A 23,214-nucleotide genomic window follows, 5' to 3' on the forward strand; every position below is an offset into this window, starting at 1 on the left:
AAACCCCCAGTCTGGTGGTTGTCTTGGAGGAATCTCCCTAAATACTATGGCATATCGATCAAGGATGGACTATATCTCTGGGTGCACTGTCTACCCTGTAGTCCCTGCCTCTGATGCATGTAGCTCCACTGCCCACTCTACCTCTCCCTTCCAGAAGACTACCTCCATCTGATGAGCCGAAATAGAATGAGGCGGATATGTGTGTTGTCCTCGTATCTTCTCATGCCTCCCTGTCTTCTCATCATCCCACTCCATCTCTAGGATCTTTCAATCTGTTGTGACCTTCCCTAGAGTGATAAGCCAATGAACACCCAATATCATGTTGGTGTCCAGAATATCGACCATGAAAAAGTGATCAGTCAGTGTGTAGGTGCCCATCGTCACTAATAACTCTGGAACATAACGAGCACACACCATGGTCTGATCTCCTGGGACCAAAACTGAAAAGCCATCGAAGTCGTTTGTCTATATACCTCTCTGCTCAACCATCTGTGCATCGATGAAGTTGTGGGTTGCCCCACTGTCAACCAAAACTAATACCCACTGGCCATGTACTGTCCCCTGTACGCACAACGTCAAATACTTGGGAACTCCTCGCAATGCTGCAAGGGCCCCTCTAGTAGGTGCAAAAGTTACACCACCTGCTGCTGGTGGTGGAGGTGGTAAACGATCCTGCACGACATGACTACCTCCTGCCTCCACATCATCCTCCTCATCCTCTTCCCCACTCCTCTTCGAGAAGACCTCAATAAAATGTGCTTTGCCAACAACACATTTATGTCCTGGTGCCCACAGCTCCTGACAGGTGAAGCACAACTACTTCTTCTTCAAATCCCTCCTGGCATCATCATCAATCTATACTTGTCTTGGATTCCCCTTCAAAGGCGGAATCCTCACATCCTTCCCCTTAGGCTGAAAAGCCTATCGTTGGGGGTAAGGTGTCCGAGTCTTGGGTAAGACATCCTGTAAGTCCCGAGTCCTGCTAATAGCATCCTGAAGGGTGGTTGGTCTAGCGGATTTGGCTAGACCCCAAAGTGGCTCTGCTAACCCCTCAACATACATGTAGATCCTCCATGCCGCAGATAGATCTGGCACCATCACTGAAACCCTTAAGAAATCTGAAATGTAGGTCTCTGGGCTCCCAGTCTGTTTGAGCCTCGTCAGCTCCACAAAGTGTTGTTCCAGATCCCTCTGGTCAAACCTCTCCATCAATATCCTGGTGAAATCGACATATGTCATCACTGTGGAGTGTCCGAGTGTAACCATCCCGTGGAACCACCAATCCTGGGCCTCACCATCTAGATGTAATGTCGCCATCTTGATGGTCTCCATCTCTGACATCTAGTTAAGCTGGAAGTAAATGTCTAGCTTCTCCACCCAAGACTTTGCCGAACTGTTTGATGAACCATCAAACGTGGGCAAGTGGAATATACTAGTTTCACAATGGGTGTCACCATCATGATAATGTCGATAACCTCTGTGATGGTCGCAGGGTCTACTATCATGTTGGAGCTTAACAAAGTCTCTGAATGAGAGAGCCTCCCTGAACTCCTACCCATAGGCTTGGTATTCTGCAAAATAATCGTCCATATGATTAGGCTCTACCTCCTGCTGGGCTCTAGCCCCCATGTCTGCTCCTAAGAAGGTGGGCATGGTAGAGCGTGTAGGGGCATGTGAGGCCACCTGCTGAGTAGTATCATGCTGCTTTGGAAAATGGTGGGATGCACCCGATCCCTCACCATCCTGAAAAACTCATGGGCTCTCATGTTGTTTAGCCTCTACTGCCGTGAATCTCTACCCCATCACCTCAATCTACCTCAACAGATCCTGTACTGATTTGAGGAGCATGTCCGCAAATCTCTTCCCGTCATCATCTGCCATCGGATCCTCCTGCTTTGCGTCCATCATAGGCTCCTTCTGTTCTACATCCACCACAGGCTCCTCCTATTCTGCGTCCACCACTGGAACACACTCTCCCTCTCCGAAAGTGTTCTCCAACCTACACCCAGTGTCTGTGTATCTCCTACCTCTATAACAAAAGTAGGGCTTTCCCCCAGTGTCATAGATTGCTAGCTCCACAGGCTGAGCCAGATATATGCTTTGATACCACTGTAATATCCATTATTAGGAATATTCCTCAAACACAGGCAAACTCCAACCAGAGATGGACTAGGAGGGCATTTACCAGATATGTCGCCTCTAAAAAGAGGACGAGATCTGGAGGCTACATGGCCCTTTCCAGACTTTGTCTAAGAGTATAGGAGAAAACACACAAGTGATATAGTAGCCGGGAAGCTCAAAGAGATAAAAATAACAATGGTGCAACATATAACAATATAACCATAAGCAAATACTCAAGAAATGTAGAGAGAAATGCTAAGCCATTTTATTATACTGGGTAATAGAATGAGTACAGGAGGTGATCAGAAAGGTGGAACCTCAACTTGCACAAGGCAAGTGAAGAAATACACTCAGAGTAACAAGGAATGGCCTCTCTCTGAACTGTGTCCAAGCTGTTGGAGAACTGCTATGTTATTGATGCTGTTGGAAATCAAATGAGGATTCGGGGCTATTCCCCTCCTTAGAAAATGCTAAAACTCTGGAATCAGACTCTACTCAAGAAACCCAGAAAAACCCAGGAAGATTTTCTGAAATGGCCAACCCCCGAAAATCGTCCCCTTGAGGACCCACACAATCCCTCAAGGCTCTACATTGCCATTGAAATAAACCCACCACGAATCTGCCTGAAACTCAGCCAAAATCCTCCAATATGCAAGGGTTGATCCCCTGCTCAACCTCCCAGCACAAATCCCCCTATAAAACCTCAATCTCAAACTCCTGCTAGAAAGAACTGCGTCATCCCTTTCAGGACTACACAGTCATCTAAGATGCTAAATCCTCTTGCCAAAATGTTGATGAAACTACTGCAAAAATACTGATGGAAATACCTTGCCTGAGTAGGCACTCGAAGTCCCTCGGGACTAAGGGTGAGATCTCTAAACTGAGACACTCAATTCACTAAACAGTGCTGCAGACTAGCTAAATAGGCAGCGTGCTTTAAGTTGAAGTGACTAGCTCAAATGCACATAATCGAATGCCAACATGAGAAGGCTCATATCTCCTTTATAGCGTTGGCCTCTCTCAATCCCAAGGCTCACCTCCTCCAACATAGCTTTCCTCTTGCCACGTGTTTCTCACCATCTACGCAGTCACTCCATGTGTCTACGTGGGCCCCTCCTCTACGTGGTTCTTTGGCCCCCCCTTGGCTCACCTTTTAAGTTACAACGTTGTGCTAATAGGGAGTGTCTTTATTCATGAAGTGAGTATGTCCCCCTCTGCTCACCTTTTTATTTATAAACAACTATACAAGGCAAAATTGAGCAAAATCGAATATTCCAATTAGCCATGGCTAATTAGGAATATTACATGTTGATATACTCAAGGGCTATGAAGAAGACCTCACAAGATAGAGCATAGAAGTTCTACTGGAATTTATGTCCTATAATGTTTTTCTAACACAAAGGTATGCCTCAAACTATAATTTTTGTTTCTCTTTGTGATAAAGGTATATTCATTCATTCTAAGAAATATGCTCTACATTACCAACAAGTGATATGTCTAGGACCTTTGAATCATAAATATTCTTGTTTGGGAGATTAATCATTATATTGAATCTACCCTAATAAAATCATTATTTTTGTGAAACCCTAATAGGTTCTTAAGGATATGCTAGTTTGAAATCCTCGGTCTACTTAGGGTTACTAATGAAATCTATAAAATTCTATTCTTTTGATGTTTGGGGTTTTGATCGTAATATCACGTTTGGAGTTTTAGTATTATTATGAAAACCCTAGTCCTTTAGGTTTGAATGGTAATGTGTTCCTAGACCTTGAGGTTTTGGTAAATCAGGGTTTATGAGGAAAACCCTTATGTATCAAGAGCAAGCTCCTAGGAATGAAACCCAATGTGTATGATTTTTCCGTCTGATCAAAACCCTAACCTAATCAACGTTGTTATATGTATGACTCTAAAAGTATTGATATTTGTGTCTTGAGTTTGTCCTATATGTGTTATAATATGCTTGTGCATGATTATCCTAGATATGCATTTGTTCTAACCTAGTTTTTGATAATTTCTAGGGTTTGTAACTAATTCCTAAAAGAAGTTTGATATTCTAGGATATGATGTGATGATATTGTTTCCATTATAATGATGAAAATATAGGGTTCACTACAAACCCTAGTAGAAGTTGGTCATTTTGTTGAAATCTTGGATTGTGTTGTAATTGGTTTTGATTATTGTCGTCTAAGGCTTAGTGTCTCATGCATGGAATCTAGGGTTTGCATTAAGTCCTAGTAGAAGTCTAACATACAAATTCTAAAGTTGTTGGATGCATTGTAGAATTATACTTGTTTGAATTTCTTCTAGGGTTGGAATTATATTATAATAGAGTGTCATATCTCTGGAAGAAATATTGAGACCCTAGCTATAGTGAAGATTATTATCTTAATATAGTTGCTCGAAGTTTTAATGATGAAGTCTAGGTTTTATGATAAAACCCTAGCAAGAAGTTGAAGTATAAAAGTATGTGTCTCTTGTTGTTTGTGAACCTAACTAAGTTTAGGTATTTGATGTATAAAGTCCAATGCTTCCATTATTGTATGGCTACAATATAGTTAAGTTCATGCTTCTATGGATGTATTTGGTCATACTTGTTATTCAGGTACATAATATTCAAGATGTTGAAGATATTCATAAGTAAAGTTGGTTTGATTGATAAAGCATGATAAATGAATTTATATGAATGATGATGATTAAGAAGGATGGAAGCCATGAAATATTCTTCAATATCATAGAAATAAGTTAATCTCCCTAAGTTAAGAGGGAGTCGAGATAAAAGGAAGTATATCTCCCAAGTTCAGAGGGAGAGCATATTATAGTCATAATGGATACCCTGAAGAAGAAAATTAGAGAATGCCTATTGAGGTGTTGCTGAAAGAAGGAAAGTAGGATTTGGTTGCTGAATGTGAAGTAGGAAAGGAAGCTGAATGATTGAAGAAACCTTTGTCAAGATTTTTTTGGAAAACCTCTAAGTCCTATTGTGAGAAATTGTGAAGCAACATCAAGATGTTTGAATACCCCGAAGGTTTGTTTTTACTCATGAGTATTTAAAAGGTTGGTACTGATTAGGGTTGTGAATGTGCAGATAAATGTCTTGAATTTTTTGAAAAGCATGCTTGAGGTTATCAAGAGATATTTGATGTGTTGAGGCATTGTATGTGTAAAATTCTTGGGAGGACATCTGGCCAACATATGTTTTGATGTCTAGTTCCTGAAGTAGTAGGGAGGGTGGCATTGGTCATAGAGCTCTGACCTTGCATTATGCACCTAGTTCCCTGGGTTTATGGTTAGCAAGTAAGTGTAATGGTACCTAGAAGGCTGAAAGATTTAGTCCATCTTGGTCCTCCACCTAGATAGATTTCCCTAGTCAGGAATCTAGTTTGTGGCGCCATAAGTGCCTAAAATCATCATGGTTCAAGTGTTTTGAGATCTTCCATGTACTTGTATATGTAAGTTGTAATATCATATCTATCATGAGTATTCAACATTAAATACCTATCACCACGTAGTAAATGAATATGTCAATATACCTTGACATAACATCACAATGCCTATGCATAACATGGCATAGGAATTATGTATTTATATAGTTGTTACAATAGTGATGATGTATAATTATGATCATGGGCCAGCCTTGTGAGATGCCCAGGGTCATTGAGTACCGGACCAGATGCCTGCCTTGGGGCAGATGAGGTCTAAGTCAGGCGTGAGCCTTGGGGCCAGCCTTGGACTAGGATACAGACTGGGTCAGGCATAGCCTGGTGCCGAAAGTGGGAAAAAGGACAGAGATTCCTTGAGATTTCCCGGGGTGTTGGGGACTTTCGATGCCTGCTGGTTATACTAGTTCAGCGGAGGGTGTTGGCAACATGAAGTAAATAAAATAATAAATAATACATAATTCAACATAACTTCGGGACGAAGTTCCTTAAAGTGAGAGAGTATGTAATATCCCTCCCCTTAATAATAAATAATAAATAATAAAAATTATAAATAATAATATAATAATAAATAATAAAAATAATAAATAATACAAAATAAATAATAATAATATAAATAATAAATAATAAATCATAAAGGTTAAATAATAAATGATATTTAAAAATACAAGAAAGTAAATAAAAATAATAAAAAATAAAAATAGTAATAACTATACTAAAGCTCTAAATAAGAATAAAAAGAAATAAAACAAAGAAAACAATAAAAAAATCAGTAAAGCTATGAAAAAGAAAAAGATAAAACAAGAAAGCTAAAAATCAAAAGAAAAGTAAAGAAATAAAAACAAGAAAAAAGTTGCATGCAGACACATGGAGTGTGTGCATGTGGTTCCCCTTCCAATGTTTGTTCTATTTAATAGATGGTGAGGAGGATGGGAGGTATTCTATCATTCCGAGATTCTATCTTTCATTATCTTGGGAGAATGGTATACTAAGACTTAGGAACACTGGCAGTAGTACGTTGATTGAGGGCTCGAGGGTGGCCAGTTGTAGCAGAATCCTTGCACAATTGAGCCTACCGTTGGGTGGAGAGTCGTCCCCACAACCTTGTTGTCATCTGGCAAACCTTGATCACAGGTAACATAGATATAAAATTATTTTTCAGCATATTTTTGTATTAAGAAATTAATTTATTTTTTACTGCTACATAAGTATGAATACCTCCCTAGTTAAGAGGGAGTATTGAAGAATGTAACGAGGTTTAGTCTTCATAAATTATATTTGAGTCATAATGAAATTTATTTATCAAAAGAAAGAAAAATAATTTGTTATTATTATTATTGTGACTTATTAAAACACAGGTTTCATGCTTTGGTCATCATGTTTTAGGTCAAAGTCCCCATTGAGGATTTCTAGGATTTATACTAAGTCATTAGAGTCATTTTGCATTAAAGGATACCCTTCTTGGGCTTTTGAATAATGTAAAGATATTTATTATTGAGTCAAATAAGTTATTTTTCACCTCCACACCAAGTCGGCCTCAAGGAGGTCAAGTCAACCTCAAAAAGGGTAATTTGACCTCAACAGAAGCCTATGTATTAGAGTAGTTCGATTCATTTGGAGGGCATTCACTCACACAAGTTCAATTTACAAGAAGAGGCATTTAAAATGTGCAAATTTGGAAAAGGAGGAGAATTGCAATGAAGGTCAATATCGAAGTTTTGGGCCATCTATCTCACACGTGTGAAATTTCTAGGAAGATCACATTCTCTATTGCTGCATATAACTTATTGCTACTAAGTCGAAGTTGTGACTACCAATTCTTACTGCTAGGTAGAAGTTGTTGATGAAAGGATTATCATCTACAAAAGGAATAAATTAATGACTTTTGTGGAGGAATTTTGTGTCTAGGTCAAGAGTCTTGGATTATCTCGTGAAGCTATTGAATGAAGAGTTATTGACTAGGTTTTCCCCTAGATTGGGGTTTTTCTCTTGTTTTCCGACTACATATGGTATCTTTGATCTTCGTGTTATTGTTTTGGTAAGAGGTTATTGTTATTTGGTATGTCCTTGAGAAAAACCTCTTTCAGTTTCCCAAAATTCCCCTCCATGTGGTTGTAAACTGTTCTGCCAAATGGTGACCAAAAGAGTCAATTTCAGAGGAAATTGCATTGTAGAGTGTAGAAGCCCTCCATGCTTGGCCTGAGTATAAAGCATGGGAAATCATTAAAATTTTGGGAGTATAATGTCTCTTAGGTTATGTGGGTGTGTGGGGGTTCAGGGGGTTGCATGTTGTACATGAGGGTTGTACATGTGATGAATATAGGGGATGAACTAAGATAAAAGAAGAACACAAGAAATTTAATAAGATCATAAGAATCTCACAAGTAATTATCAGCATAAATAAAATATGTATGCCTTTAAGATTTTATAACACTAGGGCCCCTATGTGTGCCCCCTCCATTATTAAAGAACCCATGATTGTCCCAAACCATGGTGGGAGATGAACTACTCAACCTTAAGGTGGTGCTCACTGCTTTATCATATGCATCGTGCTCTCATCCCTTAGAGCGCCAAGCAGTTAAAAGAAAGAAAAATCAATAAAAGGAAAAGGGCATATGAAGAAGGGTGGAAAAAAAAAGGTTAAGGCAACTCATGTTCCATGATTACTCCCTCCTACACCTATACAAGTGTGCGGGGTTCCCTCATTATATCTACCCTTGTACTATGGCATGTGCCTTGGAGCCTTCCCTGTTGCCCCCCCTTCATTCCTCCACTATTTCACATGACACCTTCCATCTGATGAATGTACCATGGTCTTATTGCTCCCTTAAAGGTTGAAACCACCTAATAGGTTCTGTTACTAACCTCTTTTGTTGAGCTTGGTGACACCTATAGACTATAAAGCCTATTTGGAAGGGAATACAACTATGAATTTTCCACTTATGTCCCAAATTTGTAATCTTTTTACTCAATTGCAATAATGATTGGTTGTACTGGAAGGTGAGGTGACACATTAGATATTATATCGGATTGTAGGTGGGTTTAATCTTGGACTTGGCCCCCCTATACATGATCGAATCCCTCATAATTGCACTTGTAGGGTGAGCATTGAGAGCCATGGGCCTCCTCCACAATAAGGAATTTATTGCCATGCCATGTGCTTCTTTAGCACCACATAATACTTGTTCATTCGCTATCCATATAGAGATGATAATGCACTTGGAAAACGTTTCTCAACAGACCACACTCTTGTACCTACCACTTGGGATTTTATCCAATGCCCAGATGGGATTTTGTCTCATCTAGAGAGACATGGGAGGGTTTATGTCATCATTCTAGCCCTTATTGATGGAGCATCAACATGTTTGATCTAGTTGTAGACCCATGAGACCATTGTGCCCCACAATCGCTTGGGAGCACCATAGGTGTTTTTCTAAGAAACCAAGGGGCCACCCCATTGGTCATCATTTTAAGAGCCCTCCTCTTCATCTTGGCAACTGGAGGATTTATTTTGGCCTTCCAATGGCCCTTTACATGATTATTCTATCATTTTAGCCTCATTAGAAAGGCTTACTTTGTACTTTTGAGCTATTTGGTGGGCTTGTCACTAATAGGATTGTTAAGTTGCACATTAAATTCAAATTTAGGGGCTTATTAGGCTAATTAGAGAAATCAAATTGTTTGAGCCTCCTATAAATAGAAGAGACCTCATTTGTTATTCTTCATCACACTTTGGATTTGGATCTCTCTTAAAAAAGAATTTAGACTTGCAGTAGAGGATGAAATTTGGTGAATTATGATGTCTGGACAAATTCGTTGACTATATTGGTACTTCTTTTGGTAATATTGTAGATAGATATACTCTTCTTTATGTTGTTAGTTCCATATAATGCTATGTTTCTATTTTGATGAATGTCTAATGCATGGAATTTTTTCTCATGGTGATTAAATGTTCCCTAATTAATGTGAATTGCTTGGACCATTGAAAACTATTGGAGTTTCGCATGTGTTACTCATTAGATAAAGAATGAATGAATTTTCCTAGAGGATTGATTAGTATGTATCCTTGGAACTCCATAAAATTACCATTGAATTATAAAATTCTAAAAGATGTTTTGTTGTTGTTGCATCTAAGGTAGCGAAATTTCTTCTAGGTCTCCTTGAAGAGAGAATTGTCATCGCATGGTTTACCTTGACTCCATTTCTCCCAATAGGCTAGCATTGGTCCTAATCCTAGTTGATCAACCCTAAAAAACTTTATTTTTCTCTCTTTTCAACTTTTATGCCCTAACCTTAGAAGGCCAACTAGGTCCTAGTGTGAATTGCATTAGAGACATCTAATTGGGGTGCGAGTTGGTACACTATTGCATTGTCCTTTCTTCTAGCTACCCTTAACGTGTTGAGAAATTCTTGTGGTTATTTTTTAGAGATATCTTAAGCCCTAGTTTTGAAACTATTCTTAACCTTCACCCTCATGGGTTAACGTCTTTTCATAGGTCATTTTTCTTTTAAAACGCGTTGGAAGTTAATCATTCCTTGACCTATATTATCCTTACTTGACCTAAGGTATCTCAGTACTCTTTTGATTTTTCAAAACTTTGGCCTTGATTGGATTCCTTGGGTCTCTCTCTCTCTTGTGGTTCCAATCTTTATATGATGGCTATGTCACAAAACCGTATAGAAGTCCTTTATTCCATTTGGAATAATGGATCTAGATGTGTCCCTTGTATTGAGTATCCCTTCTCCTAGGTCTAGGCCTTCTCATAAACCTTTATTGGAGAGACATTGTCTTTCTTTTGAAGCAACTGAGCTATTATTTGAGTCTCTCCTTTGAATAGGTTTTGAAATCATGTTATACCTTACCAGTGACCCTATCATTTAAGTGATTTCCTTTATCCCGGAACTCCTCCCAACAGCGAAAGTCTGTAAAGAGTTGGGGAAATTTACTAAGGTGAAAATGGAAATTTGTCCCATTATTGTCATTTGGTATAGTATTTTTCCCTTTGGTACCCCTCCTAGAACCCCTGTTAGATTGTGTGGCAACACCTATGAAATGGTTCATCTCAATTTCACCCATGATGGTCTGTAATGGTGAGATAGTAGATTGTATATCTTTGGATCTCATTCAATATTACTGAGTACTTTTTCTTGATCCAAAGGAAAAGGATAATTTGAAATGGTGTGGGGAGGTAAATACTAAAGGATTTCATTAATGGCAGGTGAATCTCAATTGGTATTGGGATAACCAAAAAAAGGGTGGGATGGGAGAAAATTGTGATAGTAAAGTGGGGATTGGGGAAAAGAAAGTGGGATCACCATTTTGTTAATGAAATCTGCCTACACATGGTGTTTCCTTAAGTTTTTTGTCATTTAGGAGAGCTCTTGAAAATGGACAGCTGAAAGATATAGAGGAGGAAATGGAGAGGGGCATGGGTGTAGGATGGAGTGGATATTTTCCAAAATCAATTCATTTTTATAGCTATTTATTAGTGTAAGGGATGAAGTAAGGATTATTTATCACCCACTCCTTTTCTTCATGATATTTAAGTCACTTTCCACCAATAATATTCCATAACAAAGTGTATTGCAAATGATCTTTCTCCTAGATATATCTCTATTGTATAGGTAGTTTCATAAATTCTATGCATTACCAATGTGATAAACTTCCATAATCTAATCCTATAACTTTTCGAAGCCTTCATTTAGTTATATTTCCATAGATTTTGGAAACTGCCATGTTATCCATATCTAAAGTGTTCTCATCTATTTTTATGTTACCTATTTTTTTGGGAAAACACATGGAGTCCAAAGTTCTCTAGGAAAATTCGGGTGCTCGATCTAGATGTATATATTGGTGGTCCTTTATTTGTGTAGATATAACCCTATGGTCCAATCCTTGATGTATTGGCATACTACTTTGTGGAAGCCTAGTGTAGCCTCCATATTTTTATTGTTGTGCCCAATAGAAGCTCACTATTCTTATTGTTGTGCCCTTAAATTATTATTTTTATGTAGGAACTTATTATATTGGGACTCTTTAGACTCCTATATATACCAAGGAGAATTTTTTATTTTTATCATCCAAGAATTGTTCATTTATGTGATGTAAAAGGAGGTTTCCCCCTAGAAGAGGCTTATTTTCAAGTCATTGATTTATCTTTTCTTCTACTTTTGTGATCTTCTTACATAACATTTGGTATCAGAGCTCTGGATCCAAGGGTTTTGTTATTTCAAATAGTTCATATTGGAATTTTCACTATAAATTTTTACCATCTGGATCTAAAATCTTGGTGAACATAAAAGTTTAAGAGCTTGGTTCACTATGTTCTTGGATATATGAATGAAGTTAGGGTTTTTGTATGCTCTAGAATTCTGTCTCAAACAGGCATCTCAGGGAAAATCATCATAAATTTCGTTTCGGGCATCCAAAATGAATTTCATAAAAAATGGTTGAAATAGCACAAAATTTAGTTTCTTGGGTACCATTTTTAGGGTCGATGGCTAAAATAGTTATATATGGAATTTTGTACAATTTCCTTTATTGAACCAATCCATAAGCAGGTCATCTTGGGAGGTTTGGTTTAACTTTATATTGAAGAATCCAATCTTAGTATAACTAGTGTTATTGGAAAGAGGACATAGAGGCATACTACAAGATGAAATTTTAGACCTTGGGAGCCCAAATTACAAAGATACAATAGTTTCAATATCGAGCTTGTAAAAGGAAGAAAAATGTTTGTATTTTTAAAAATTTTGCATAGATTTTGTTTGAAAAATCAGTTTGAAGTGATTCAAAGAGAATATTGAAGAATAATTATCATTATTTGGTTCTAAAATTCCTTGAAATGAAAAAATGGATACACCCATGAGCCAATAGAAATCTCTACTATGACACATGAAGAAGAGTAAAAAACGCAAAATGATATATCAAAATTATGAGACCAAGTGCAACAAATTTCACTCTCGCAAAGAGTAACCAAAAATGAATTGGAAGCGATGATGAATGTTAAGATGGATGATTTGAAAGGGGACATGGATGGTTTAGAATTAAAAATAGAAAGGGACATGGAAGGTTTGAAGGATGGTTTAAAAACATAAATGGAAGGTTTGAAGGCCGGTTTGACAAAGCTACTAAGAGAAATGCTTCCCAATGGCGACAGTGTATTCCATGAAACTCATGACGAGAAAAAAGGATTGTGAATCATGATTTTAGAGACTAACTTTGGGTTGAAGACCAATCACATTCCAAATATTTATATGAAAAATTTTGATAGCAAGAATCTGGTAACATGCATACTACTGATGGAGCAATTCTTTTATATACACAATGTGAAACACACACAAAAGGTATGCATTACATATTTATATTTAGAACCTAATCAATTTGTATAGTATCAATGGCTTTGTTCTTGTAAATACATACTCGGACAATTTTTATAGAGGAATTGATAATGCATTATGAGGATACAAAGAGAAATACCTTCTTTAGCCATTCGATAATTCTCAAACAAAAGGGTTCAATGGTGGAGCACATTAAGGACTTCCAAATATTAAATATCAAGTTAGCTGATATTTCGGAGGTGCATACGATTGATGTATTGATAGGTACTTTAAAAGATAACATCCAACATGAGGTTTGCCTTTGGGAACCTAATTCATTGGAAAATGCATTCAGGGTAGCAAGAATAGCTGAAAGTAAAATTATGGCAATAAGGATGTCTACCACTCACAACTATAAAGATGGAAGTGTTGTTTTTCCTAACTTCCCACAACCTACAAGGTTGACACCACAACAAATGGAGGAAAAAACAGAAAAAGGAATTTTTTACGGTTATGATAGAAAATACACTAAAGTTCCTAAGTGTGCTGAGAAGAAAGTATTTCATGTAGATTATGAAGAGGAGGAAGAAAACGACCAAGAAACATAAAAAAAAGGATATACACTAGGAACCAACCCCAGAAAAAGAAGAAATGAATTCAATAATATCTTGTAATGAATTGGTGGGAATTACCATGCTTCAAACTCTTAATATAGAAGGATATATTAAGAAGAAAAATGTAATAGTGCTAATTGATTCATTATAAGGTATCCATGGAATTAAATTTCTTTTAATATCCAACACCAAAGTGTCAAGTGATGGATGAAAATGGAGGAAATATAAATTGCTCAGGGAAGTGACATAATATCAAGCTAACCATGGGGTAATATATATTGAATAGTTCAATTCTTTCCATTCCAATGGGAGGTGTTGATGTTGTATTAGGAGTCCAATGGTTACAATATTTGGGGATGATAACTTTTAATTTTCAAGAATTTGTCTTAAATTTTTTTGGGAAGGAAAGGAAATTGAATTAAGGGGTATTGCAGGGAAATTGGGGAAGATAATAAACTCTAATGGCATGGAAAAACTTTTGAATAAATGTTAACAAGGCGTAATTTCATAATTATGCTCATTTGATGTTCAAACATCGAAATCATCCATTTCTCCATATCTCCAAAGAGTCCTGGGCAATCATTCAAAGGGATTTGAGACTCCCAAATGTATCTCACCTATTCCCGATCACGATAATGTTATTCACTTGATTTCAGTTATTCTTCCAAACATCAAACCATATAGATGTCCCCATCCCCAAAGAGTGAAATTGAACATATGGTTGCAGAAATGCTAGATGAAGGTATAATTAAACCTAGCCAAAGTTTTTTCATTCCAAGGGATTTGAGACTCCCAAATGTATCTCACCCATTCCAAATCATGATAATGCTATTCACTTGATTCCCATTATTCTTCCAAACATCAGACCATATAGATATCCCCATTCCCAAAAGAGTGATATTGAACATATGGTTGCATAAATGCTAGAGGCAGGTATAATTAAACCTGGCCAAAGTTTTTTCTCTTCTCCAATAGTATTGGTGCACAAGAAGGATGGATCATGGCATGTGTCTAGATTATAGAGATCTCAATAAGCTCACTATTAAAGCTAATTTCCCATACCTATAATTGATGAATTAATGTATGAATTATGTGGAGCAATTTACTTCACCAGTTGGATCTTTGGTTGGGATATCATCAAATTAGAATGAAGACAAAATAGATTCCATAAAAACATTAAGAACTCATGAAGGTCATTATGAACTTTTGGTCATGCCTTTTGGCCTTACTAAGACACCTTCCACATTTCATGGTTTGATGAATTCCACTTTCAAAACCTTTCTTAGAAAATTTGTGTTAGTATTTTTTGATGATATACTAGTCTACAATGAGACTTGGAAATATCATGTTCAATATGTTGACATGGTGCTTAAATTATTGGAGGATAAACAATTGTATGAAAAACCCTCCAAATGTTTCTTTGGGGTATAAGAGGTGGAATATTTGGGTCATATTATATCTCAGAAGGGCATTCAGGTAGACTGTAACAAAATTAAAGCTGTCAAGGAATGGTAAATCCCCATAACCTTAAAGAATATTTAAGGATTTCTTGGGTTGGAAGGGTATTATCACAAGTTTGTTAAGAATTATGGGAAAATAATAGCACCTCTAACAACATTATTGTAGAAAGATGCATTTTTTTGGACTGCAAAAGTAACTAAGGCCTTTGAACATTTTAAAGAGGTAATGTGCCAAGATTCGGTCTTAGCTACACTAGACTTCACAAAAACCTCTATTATGTAATGTGGTGCCTTATGAAATGGAATTGGTGTTATTTTACGAAAAAGCAAGACCCATTTCTTTTGAAAGTCATGAAATCAAGAAGAAATTATTTACGCAAACCTATTTATGAGAAGGAAATGTTGACAATACTACATGCCTTGATGCCCTTACCTAATGGGAAGACACTTCAAGGTAAATATAAATCATGATAGTCTTAAATAATTTTTGGAACAAAGATTATCTTTTGAAGATAAGCGCAAAATGGGTCACAAAGATGTTGGGTTATGACTTTGAAATCATTTACAAAAAAGGGAAGAAAAATATTGTTGTGGATGCACTCTCAAGAAAGGATGAGGATGTGGAAGAATTTATTTGTGCCATTTCTATTATCCAACTCGATTGGATAACTGAAGCAGGGGATCAATGGAAAAATGAAAAAGAGGTGTGGAAACTCATTCAAAAGTTATAGCAAGATCCCAGTACATCTGGTACATTTAATTGGAAAAATGATTCATTATGGTACAAAGTCACTTATATCTTTATAAGAGTTCCAAAATCAAAAAAAATATTATTTTGGAATTGCACACCTCCCCCTTAGGAGGGCACTCACTATTTTTAATAATTTACCACATGGTCAAGAAGGAATTTTTTCAGATGGCCTTAAATATGGTATTTAGAAGTTTGTGGCAGAATGTTTGGTTTGCCAATAAAATAAAGTTGAGACAATTAAGACCCTGGGTTTGTTACAACCTTTATTCATTCCAAGTCAGCATCAGAAGGAGGTCTCAATGGAATTTATCACAGGTTTACCGAAGTCTGAAGGAAAGAGTGTCATCATGGTGGTAGTTGATAGAATTACCAAGTATGCACAGTTTTGTGCATTATCTCATCCTTTTAAATCTAGTACAGTTTCTACTGCATTTATGGAAACAATTCAAAAGCTACATGGAAACCCAAAGATTATTTTAAGTGACAGAGATCCAAATTTTCTATGGAAATTTAAGGACATGATTATTTTCTTGTCTTGGTACTCAATTAGCTCATAGATCATCTTATCATCCTCATTATGATGGGAAAACTGAGATAGTGAACACATGTTTGGAATGATATCTCTATTTCTTTGTATATGATAAATAGACACAATGGGTCAAGGGGTTACCTCTAGTTGAATGGTGGTATAACATTACCCCATTTATGGAACTTTATGGATATCATCCACCATCCATCACAGCATCTTTAAGAGAAAATTCTAAGGTTCAAGCAATGGAAGATCACATCAAGCATTAACAACAAATTCTCCAACTCTTAAAGGAAAACCTCACTCTGGTGCAGAATCGAATGAAACTATGAAAATCAACATTGCAGTGAAAGAAGTTCTAATGTAGGCAATTGGGTATTTTTATGACTACAACCATACAAACAAACATTCCTCAAGCAATCTAAGAAGGTAATAAATTATCCCCCAAAAAATATGGTCCTTACAAGGTGTTGTAAAATATTGGTACTATGGCATACAAATTGGAGTTGCCTACATCTTACCGAGTAGACCTAGTTTTCCATGATTCATGCTTAAAGAAGGTTATCAGTGACAAGCTCCCAGTTCAAACAATGTTTCTAGAACTTGACAAAGAAGGAAAAATCATATTTGAGCCTGAAGAAGTCACAGAAACAAGAACCTGACAGTTATGAAATCAATTAATTTCAGAGTATCTTATTACGTGGAAGAACTTACCCACTGGAGATTCCACATGGGAGGATGATAATTTTATACAGAAGCATTTGGAACTACTCAAGCATTGAGGACAACACTTGTTTTGGAGGAGTTGTATGTTAGGTCCCTATAATACTAGTGTACTCCCCTTATTTTTATTGTTAGTGTAGCCCCTATTGTTATGGTTGTGCCCATGTATCCCCCATATTGTTATTGTTGTACCCCATAGAAGCCCACTATTCTTATTGTTGTTCCCTTACATTATTATTGTTATATAGGCTCTGATTATATTATGACCCCTTAGACTCCTATATATACCAAGGAGGTCTTATCATTTATATAATCCAAGAAATGTTCATTTATGTAATATAAACGAGGTTTTCCCTTCAAAGAGGATAAATTTTTAAGTCATTGATTTATATTTTCTTCTGTTTTGTGAGTTGGTTGCATAACAAAATTCAAATCTCCTCTAGTCAAATTACAACATCCTGTCATCAAACATTTAGCCATATCACCCTAGTTCACCAATCACCATAAATATTCTAACATATCATCTATCCATAACAACTTAGCTCACAATGCAGGTCTTTCTTAATAGTCCTAATATTAGTCAAACCCTAGCTAGTCAACTTCAATAAATCTGCCTTATTTTTTTGCTTCCTTACTCATCAAACATGCATGAATGTCAAACATCTTTGTATTTCAACCTTTCATCTCATATCATCATGACTGTTTCAACACCATCACAATTCTACTTATTCACAACATAAGCCCCAACTGCTCAAAAGAAATATACTTTTTCTTATTACGTTCATCAACATCAAACCCTAATAAATTTCATTTATAGTCAGTCTAATACTTTGTCTTCTTAGAAGTATCCTCTTAGCATAACTACTACTGCCAAAAATGTTGTCTCAATATGCACATGTCTCACCGACACTATACATAGTCAACAAATCCTTAATTGTTAATTACACTCATCAAGGTCAAATCTAGGTTTGCATCTCATAATGCATTTTCTATAAACAAATGTCCCTCGAGCAAGCTATGAAGGATAATAAATTCACCTAAGTTTTATGGTCCTTACAGGATGTTGGAAAATATTGGTACTATGGCATACAAATTGGTGTAGCCTGCATCTTCTTGAGTACACCCAGTTTTCCATGTTTCATGCTTAAAGAAGGTTATAAGTGACAAGATTCCAGTTCAAACAATATTGTCATAACTTGTCTAAGCAGGAAAAATCATATTGGATCCTGAAGGAGTCATGGAAACAAGAACCGGGTAGCTACGAAATCGATTAATTTTAGAGTATCTCATTAAGTGGAAGAGCTTAACTACTGAAGATTTTACATGGGAGGATGAGTATTTTATACGGACCAGAACTACTCAAGATTTGAGGACAACACATTTTTGAAGGATATGGGCATGTTAGGTCCCTATAATACTAGTGTAGCCCCCTTATTGTTATTTTTGTGCCCCATGCAAACCCCATATTGTTATTGTTGTGCCCCAAAGAAACCCACTATTGTTATTGTTGTGCCCTTATATTTTTATTGTTATGTAGGCCCTTATTATATTGTGACCCTTTAGACTCCTATATATACCAAAGAGTTATTTTCATTTGTATTATCCAAGAATTGGTCATTTGTGTGATGTAAAATGAGGTTTCCCCCTCAAAGAGGCTTAGTTTTAAGTTGTTGGTCTATCTTTTCTTTTGTTTTTGTGATTTGGTTACATAAAAAATTGTGTTTTGGGTGCATATCTAAGGGTGTTCACCCATGTTTACTTGACTTATACTTCCATTTTTTTTGAAAGAATTGGCCTACTAAACTTCCAAATGAAGGCTTGGAATTAGTCTATTAGTATTGTTTTTTGGACCGCCTCTTCTTGCATGTTGATATGCATATTGGCCTAACATTTTTTAATGTAGGCTTTCACTTTTTTTCTAGAAGGGGTGTTAGGATTTGTGATGTTTTAGGAATTAGATGCAACATCCCAACCTAATATACCAAACAATAGGTTGGTAGGGAAAAAATTTAGAAGGGATATGGCTAGTGGGTAATAAGCAAGTAGATGAATGGGGATACAATTATCTAAATGCAACAAGATACATGAATCAAGTAGTCAAAATCACTACGAGTGTTTGATGATGGTTTTGATGGAGGGATATTTGTCATCAGTCTTTCAGGCCAGGCTTGTGGTATAATGAAGCTATCAAGAGGAATGTTAAAGGGGGGAAATGAAAATAAATCCTAAGGGAAAGAGAGATCTAATGAGTTGATCAAATAGAGAAGAAGAGAGGAAATAGGTAATGGACAAAAAGGTCACCATAATAAAGATCAAGTTTAGATTCCTATTACAAAGAACAATTTCCCTTTCCATAAAAAATTATGAACACAACAATAATTATAAAGAAATATTACTTATTAAAAATATCTTGATTTCTATTTTATAATATTTACCAATAAATTCTTTTAATAATAGTAAATACAATCTAAACATATAAGGCTTATCATTAAAATATACAATTTGAACTTAACATATATAATTTAAATTAAAATTTAACCTAGTAAATACAATCTAAACATATAGTACTCATCATTAAAATATACAATTTAAACTTAACATATATAATCTAGATTAAGATTTGACCAACTTGTAAGTAAAATTTAAATTACTAAATTTCTACTAGTTCTAATCATATTTACTACTAAATTTATAATGGTTTAGTTAAATTTTAATCATATTCACTATTGAATATTAAATAAAACAAATATTAAATTTGTTTAATTTTAAAAAAAAAAAAATATATATATATATATATATATATTTTTAAAGTTTAGGTAGGACTTTCTCATTTTCGAGCTTTTACATGTTCGTTATTCACCCCATTTTCGGGGAGGGTAGTACAAGAATCAAACCCAAGATCTCTAGTTGAATGAGAATTCATTTCCATAGCTATTGCCACTTGAGTTACCCCATGCGAACTTAAAATAATTAATTTAATTTAATATATATTTTATTAAAATATTTAATTGATTTTTATGTATACCTATTAAAATTTAACAATTAAATTTATTATAACGAAATAAATAAATTTATCTTTAATTTCCAAAGTTTTAACCTTAATTTGGTTCTCTATCAAAATTGTGCTAATTACATTTCTTGTATTTTTGGTGACAGCATGAATGCCCCAATCATGGTTGAAACTCATGGAGAAACCGATGCACTGAAGGTTTGATATATTTTCCATAAACTATTATTGATTTCATTTTTAATTTATTTTTCATGATTTTCCATAAACTATTGATATAATCTTCGCTGGAATCAAAGATTGCCTTGAAAGAGCTTCAAGAGAAAAAAATACCTTTCATCATTCGACGTTATTTGGCAGATGGAAGGTAAATATTATTCGTTAAATCTATCTTTATTAATTAGTTTTAATTTCACAATTGTATTATTTTTTGAAATAAATGTTAGTGAAATTATATTAATTAAATTTGTTGGAGTAAAGTTTGTAATTAGAGTACAAAATGGCTTCTTGTCATGGTGTTGTGTACCAAAGAAGTAGAACATGTTTGTTAATATATATATATATTTATATTTACAATATATCAGTGCAAAATTAATAGCAATAATATTAAATACTTTTGAGGATAACAAAAAGACAATTTTACTTATATTTGGGGTGTGAGCTTGTCACCATTTTCTTTATGTGCATTAGAGAGTGCAACGATTTAATTAATAGTCAAATTGAAGCAATTTCAATTTTCCAAACCATGATCTCCAACATGTCTGTTTTTATTGTTGCATGATCCCTAAAAGAATTTTTGAATTGAGTTGATCAATGTTACCATGCTTACATGAGTTATGTACAAATGTAGAGTAAATACAAGTGTACTAATGGAAAATTCATGTTATTGAAGAGAGAGCCTCAATTCCTTGAGCTCTCAAAAATCCATTGTTGTCAATATGAGAAAATTGGAAGCTAAGTGAGGATTATTGATTCCACCACAAGGTGGATGAAATTCATTTGCTGCCTAAAGTGGGGAAGGAGGGTTAGTACCTATGATACAAAAGTCCACAAAGGAGAGGTAAAAATGATCGACAAAGCATTGAGGAATAATGGATTTGGAAACCTCCTATAGGAGAATTAGCCCACCTTGGTTCATGGGCGTTTTCAAATAATAATAAAAAGGTGAATTCAAGGAGATTGGAACATAAAGAAAGGGTGTGATAGGTTGATCTAGTTTGTTCTTTATTCATGTGTGACCCATGGATTGTGATGTTCCACTAACCAATATTCAATTTACATTTAAGCAACTGAGTTTCATGACTTTGGTTGTTTAACCGTAGAAACCCCCATTTTCATTTATGAAACTATTTTTGTTTGAAATTTCTAAGAAGTTGTGTTCCCTATGGATGTGGTTCCATTCCAAAGATGTGAATCTTGTTATGTGTTGTTCGATTATTGATATAATGGATGCCAATTGTGTCTTCAGGAAAATATTTACAAACCATGTGTTGGATAATGAGATTAGAGTCGAGTCAAGCATGATGAGTTTTTCAATTTGTAGGCCAAGTGCATGTTGTAGTCCTTTTAAGAGTGCATACACCTACGATTGATAGTTTTTCATTTCTCCCAAACTCGATGCATAGGAAAGTTTGGTTGTTCCCACAAGATTAATGATAACCCCCACCTCTTACACTTGTTTCTAGGCATGTAATTATGATTATAATGAAATTAAGTATATTAGTAAATGTAACCATTACATGATAATATAAATTATTATTACCATGAATTTGTAATCATCTTTGTAGATATCCTCTAAGTAAATGAATATATATTTATAAAAAATTCACATTACATAAATTTTGAGGGTACCCAACTAGATTCATCTCATATATCTCACATACTCTATAATCATTTCTAAAACATTGAGCATGGTTACTATCCTACCATTTTTTAAAATTTTATTAGTGTTAAAAGGTAAGAAGGATTTGCCAAAGTCTTTAGGTAGGCTTTTGAATTTTGATTCCCATGGATTCCACTAGGGGAGGGATCAACTCTAGCTCTCTCTGTATCTCCTTCTCTATTGTTTGTTTAGTACTAGTGGCATTTACTTCAAAAAGAGTTTGAGATTGTTGGTTTATGACCCTCACTTTGTTAAGAAATTGGATGAAATTTATTATGTGATGTTCCTCTTTCTCTCCCATGCAATAAGGTTATTTTTTTCTGAGCATGATGTAATGGGACAATGTGTTGGTCTCCATTCTTCACCTAATCAATGGAAACCTGTTTGTAATGAAATTAGACTATTGATCAAAGGAAATATGCACACCTTCCTTTGTCATAGATCATAGGGTTTTTTTTATTCCTCCCCTATCTCCAACTGGGATAGATGATCAGGCATGACATTCTTCTTACCTAGTTGGACTATTACTTCAAATTTGAATTCCTGTAATAATAGTAACCATTGAAAAAATTGACCTTAATGAACTGGTTTATTAACAAGGTACCTCAAAGCTTGATAATCTATAAAAAATATGAAACGATTTTCTAGAAGGTAATGCTAAAATTTTTGGAGAGTGAAGATCATGGAAAGTGCCTCTCTTTCCATCCATCAAATAATTATATTCATATTTATTTAGTTTTTGACTAGCATAGGCATTCATATGATCTATGAAATTAGTATATAGTTGTGCTAGTAGGGCCCCAACTAAGACGTTAGATGCATCGACATATACATGGAATGTTTTCTATTAGTCGAGGAATTTTAGTATAGGGGCTTCAACCAACTTCATTTTAAGTAGTTGGAAAGAGAAATCACAATCTTTAGTCCAAATGTATGGAACATCATTTTTGAGTAATTCATTAATTGAGAAAGTGATATCAAAGTAATGTCGAATAAACTTCCTATAATATCATGTATGCCCCAGAAAGATCTTATTCTGCTTTTGGTTAACAACGGGTTTTAAATCAAGGATCACTTTAGTTTTTTCCATATCAACTTTTATCCCATCCTTGGACACTACATACCCCAGTAATATTCCTATTGGAGTAGGAAAGATACATTTCTTGATGTTGAGAGATAATCGGATTTGTCTACATCTTTCTATTATGAGTCTTAATCATTAGATAAGATCTTTTAATAATGTATACACATTCCAATCATCAAAATAGATTGTCATTGTCTTGTAAATATATTCCTAAAATTCCATGACTACTATTCTATACAAAATTGCAGATGCATTTTTCAAACTAAAAGGCATTACTTTATATGCA

The 23,214-nt window shown here is 35.3% G+C and overlaps 1 protein-coding gene across 1 annotated transcript in view; it reads left to right on the forward strand.

Moving 5' to 3' along the window:
• LOC149219879 (DNA-directed RNA polymerases II, IV and V subunit 6A-like) overlaps positions 1-20,333 on the forward strand; it is a 164,432-nt gene extending 144,099 nt beyond the window's left edge. Inside the window, exons 4-5 of the mRNA XM_089386942.1 lie at positions 20,112-20,163; positions 20,262-20,333. Of these exons, the coding sequence (XP_089243068.1) occupies positions 20,112-20,163; positions 20,262-20,333 (124 nt within the window). The remainder of the gene's footprint in view (positions 1-20,111; positions 20,164-20,261) is intronic.
• The last annotated feature ends 2,881 nt before the right edge of the window (positions 20,334-23,214 follow it).

The sequence above is a fragment of the Pinus tabuliformis genome, chromosome Q (genome assembly GCF_031772625.1).
Source record: "Pinus tabuliformis cultivar Carrire ecotype Pingquan chromosome Q, CPIR1, whole genome shotgun sequence".
In the NCBI taxonomy this organism is placed as follows: domain Eukaryota; kingdom Viridiplantae; phylum Streptophyta; class Pinopsida; order Pinales; family Pinaceae; genus Pinus; species Pinus tabuliformis.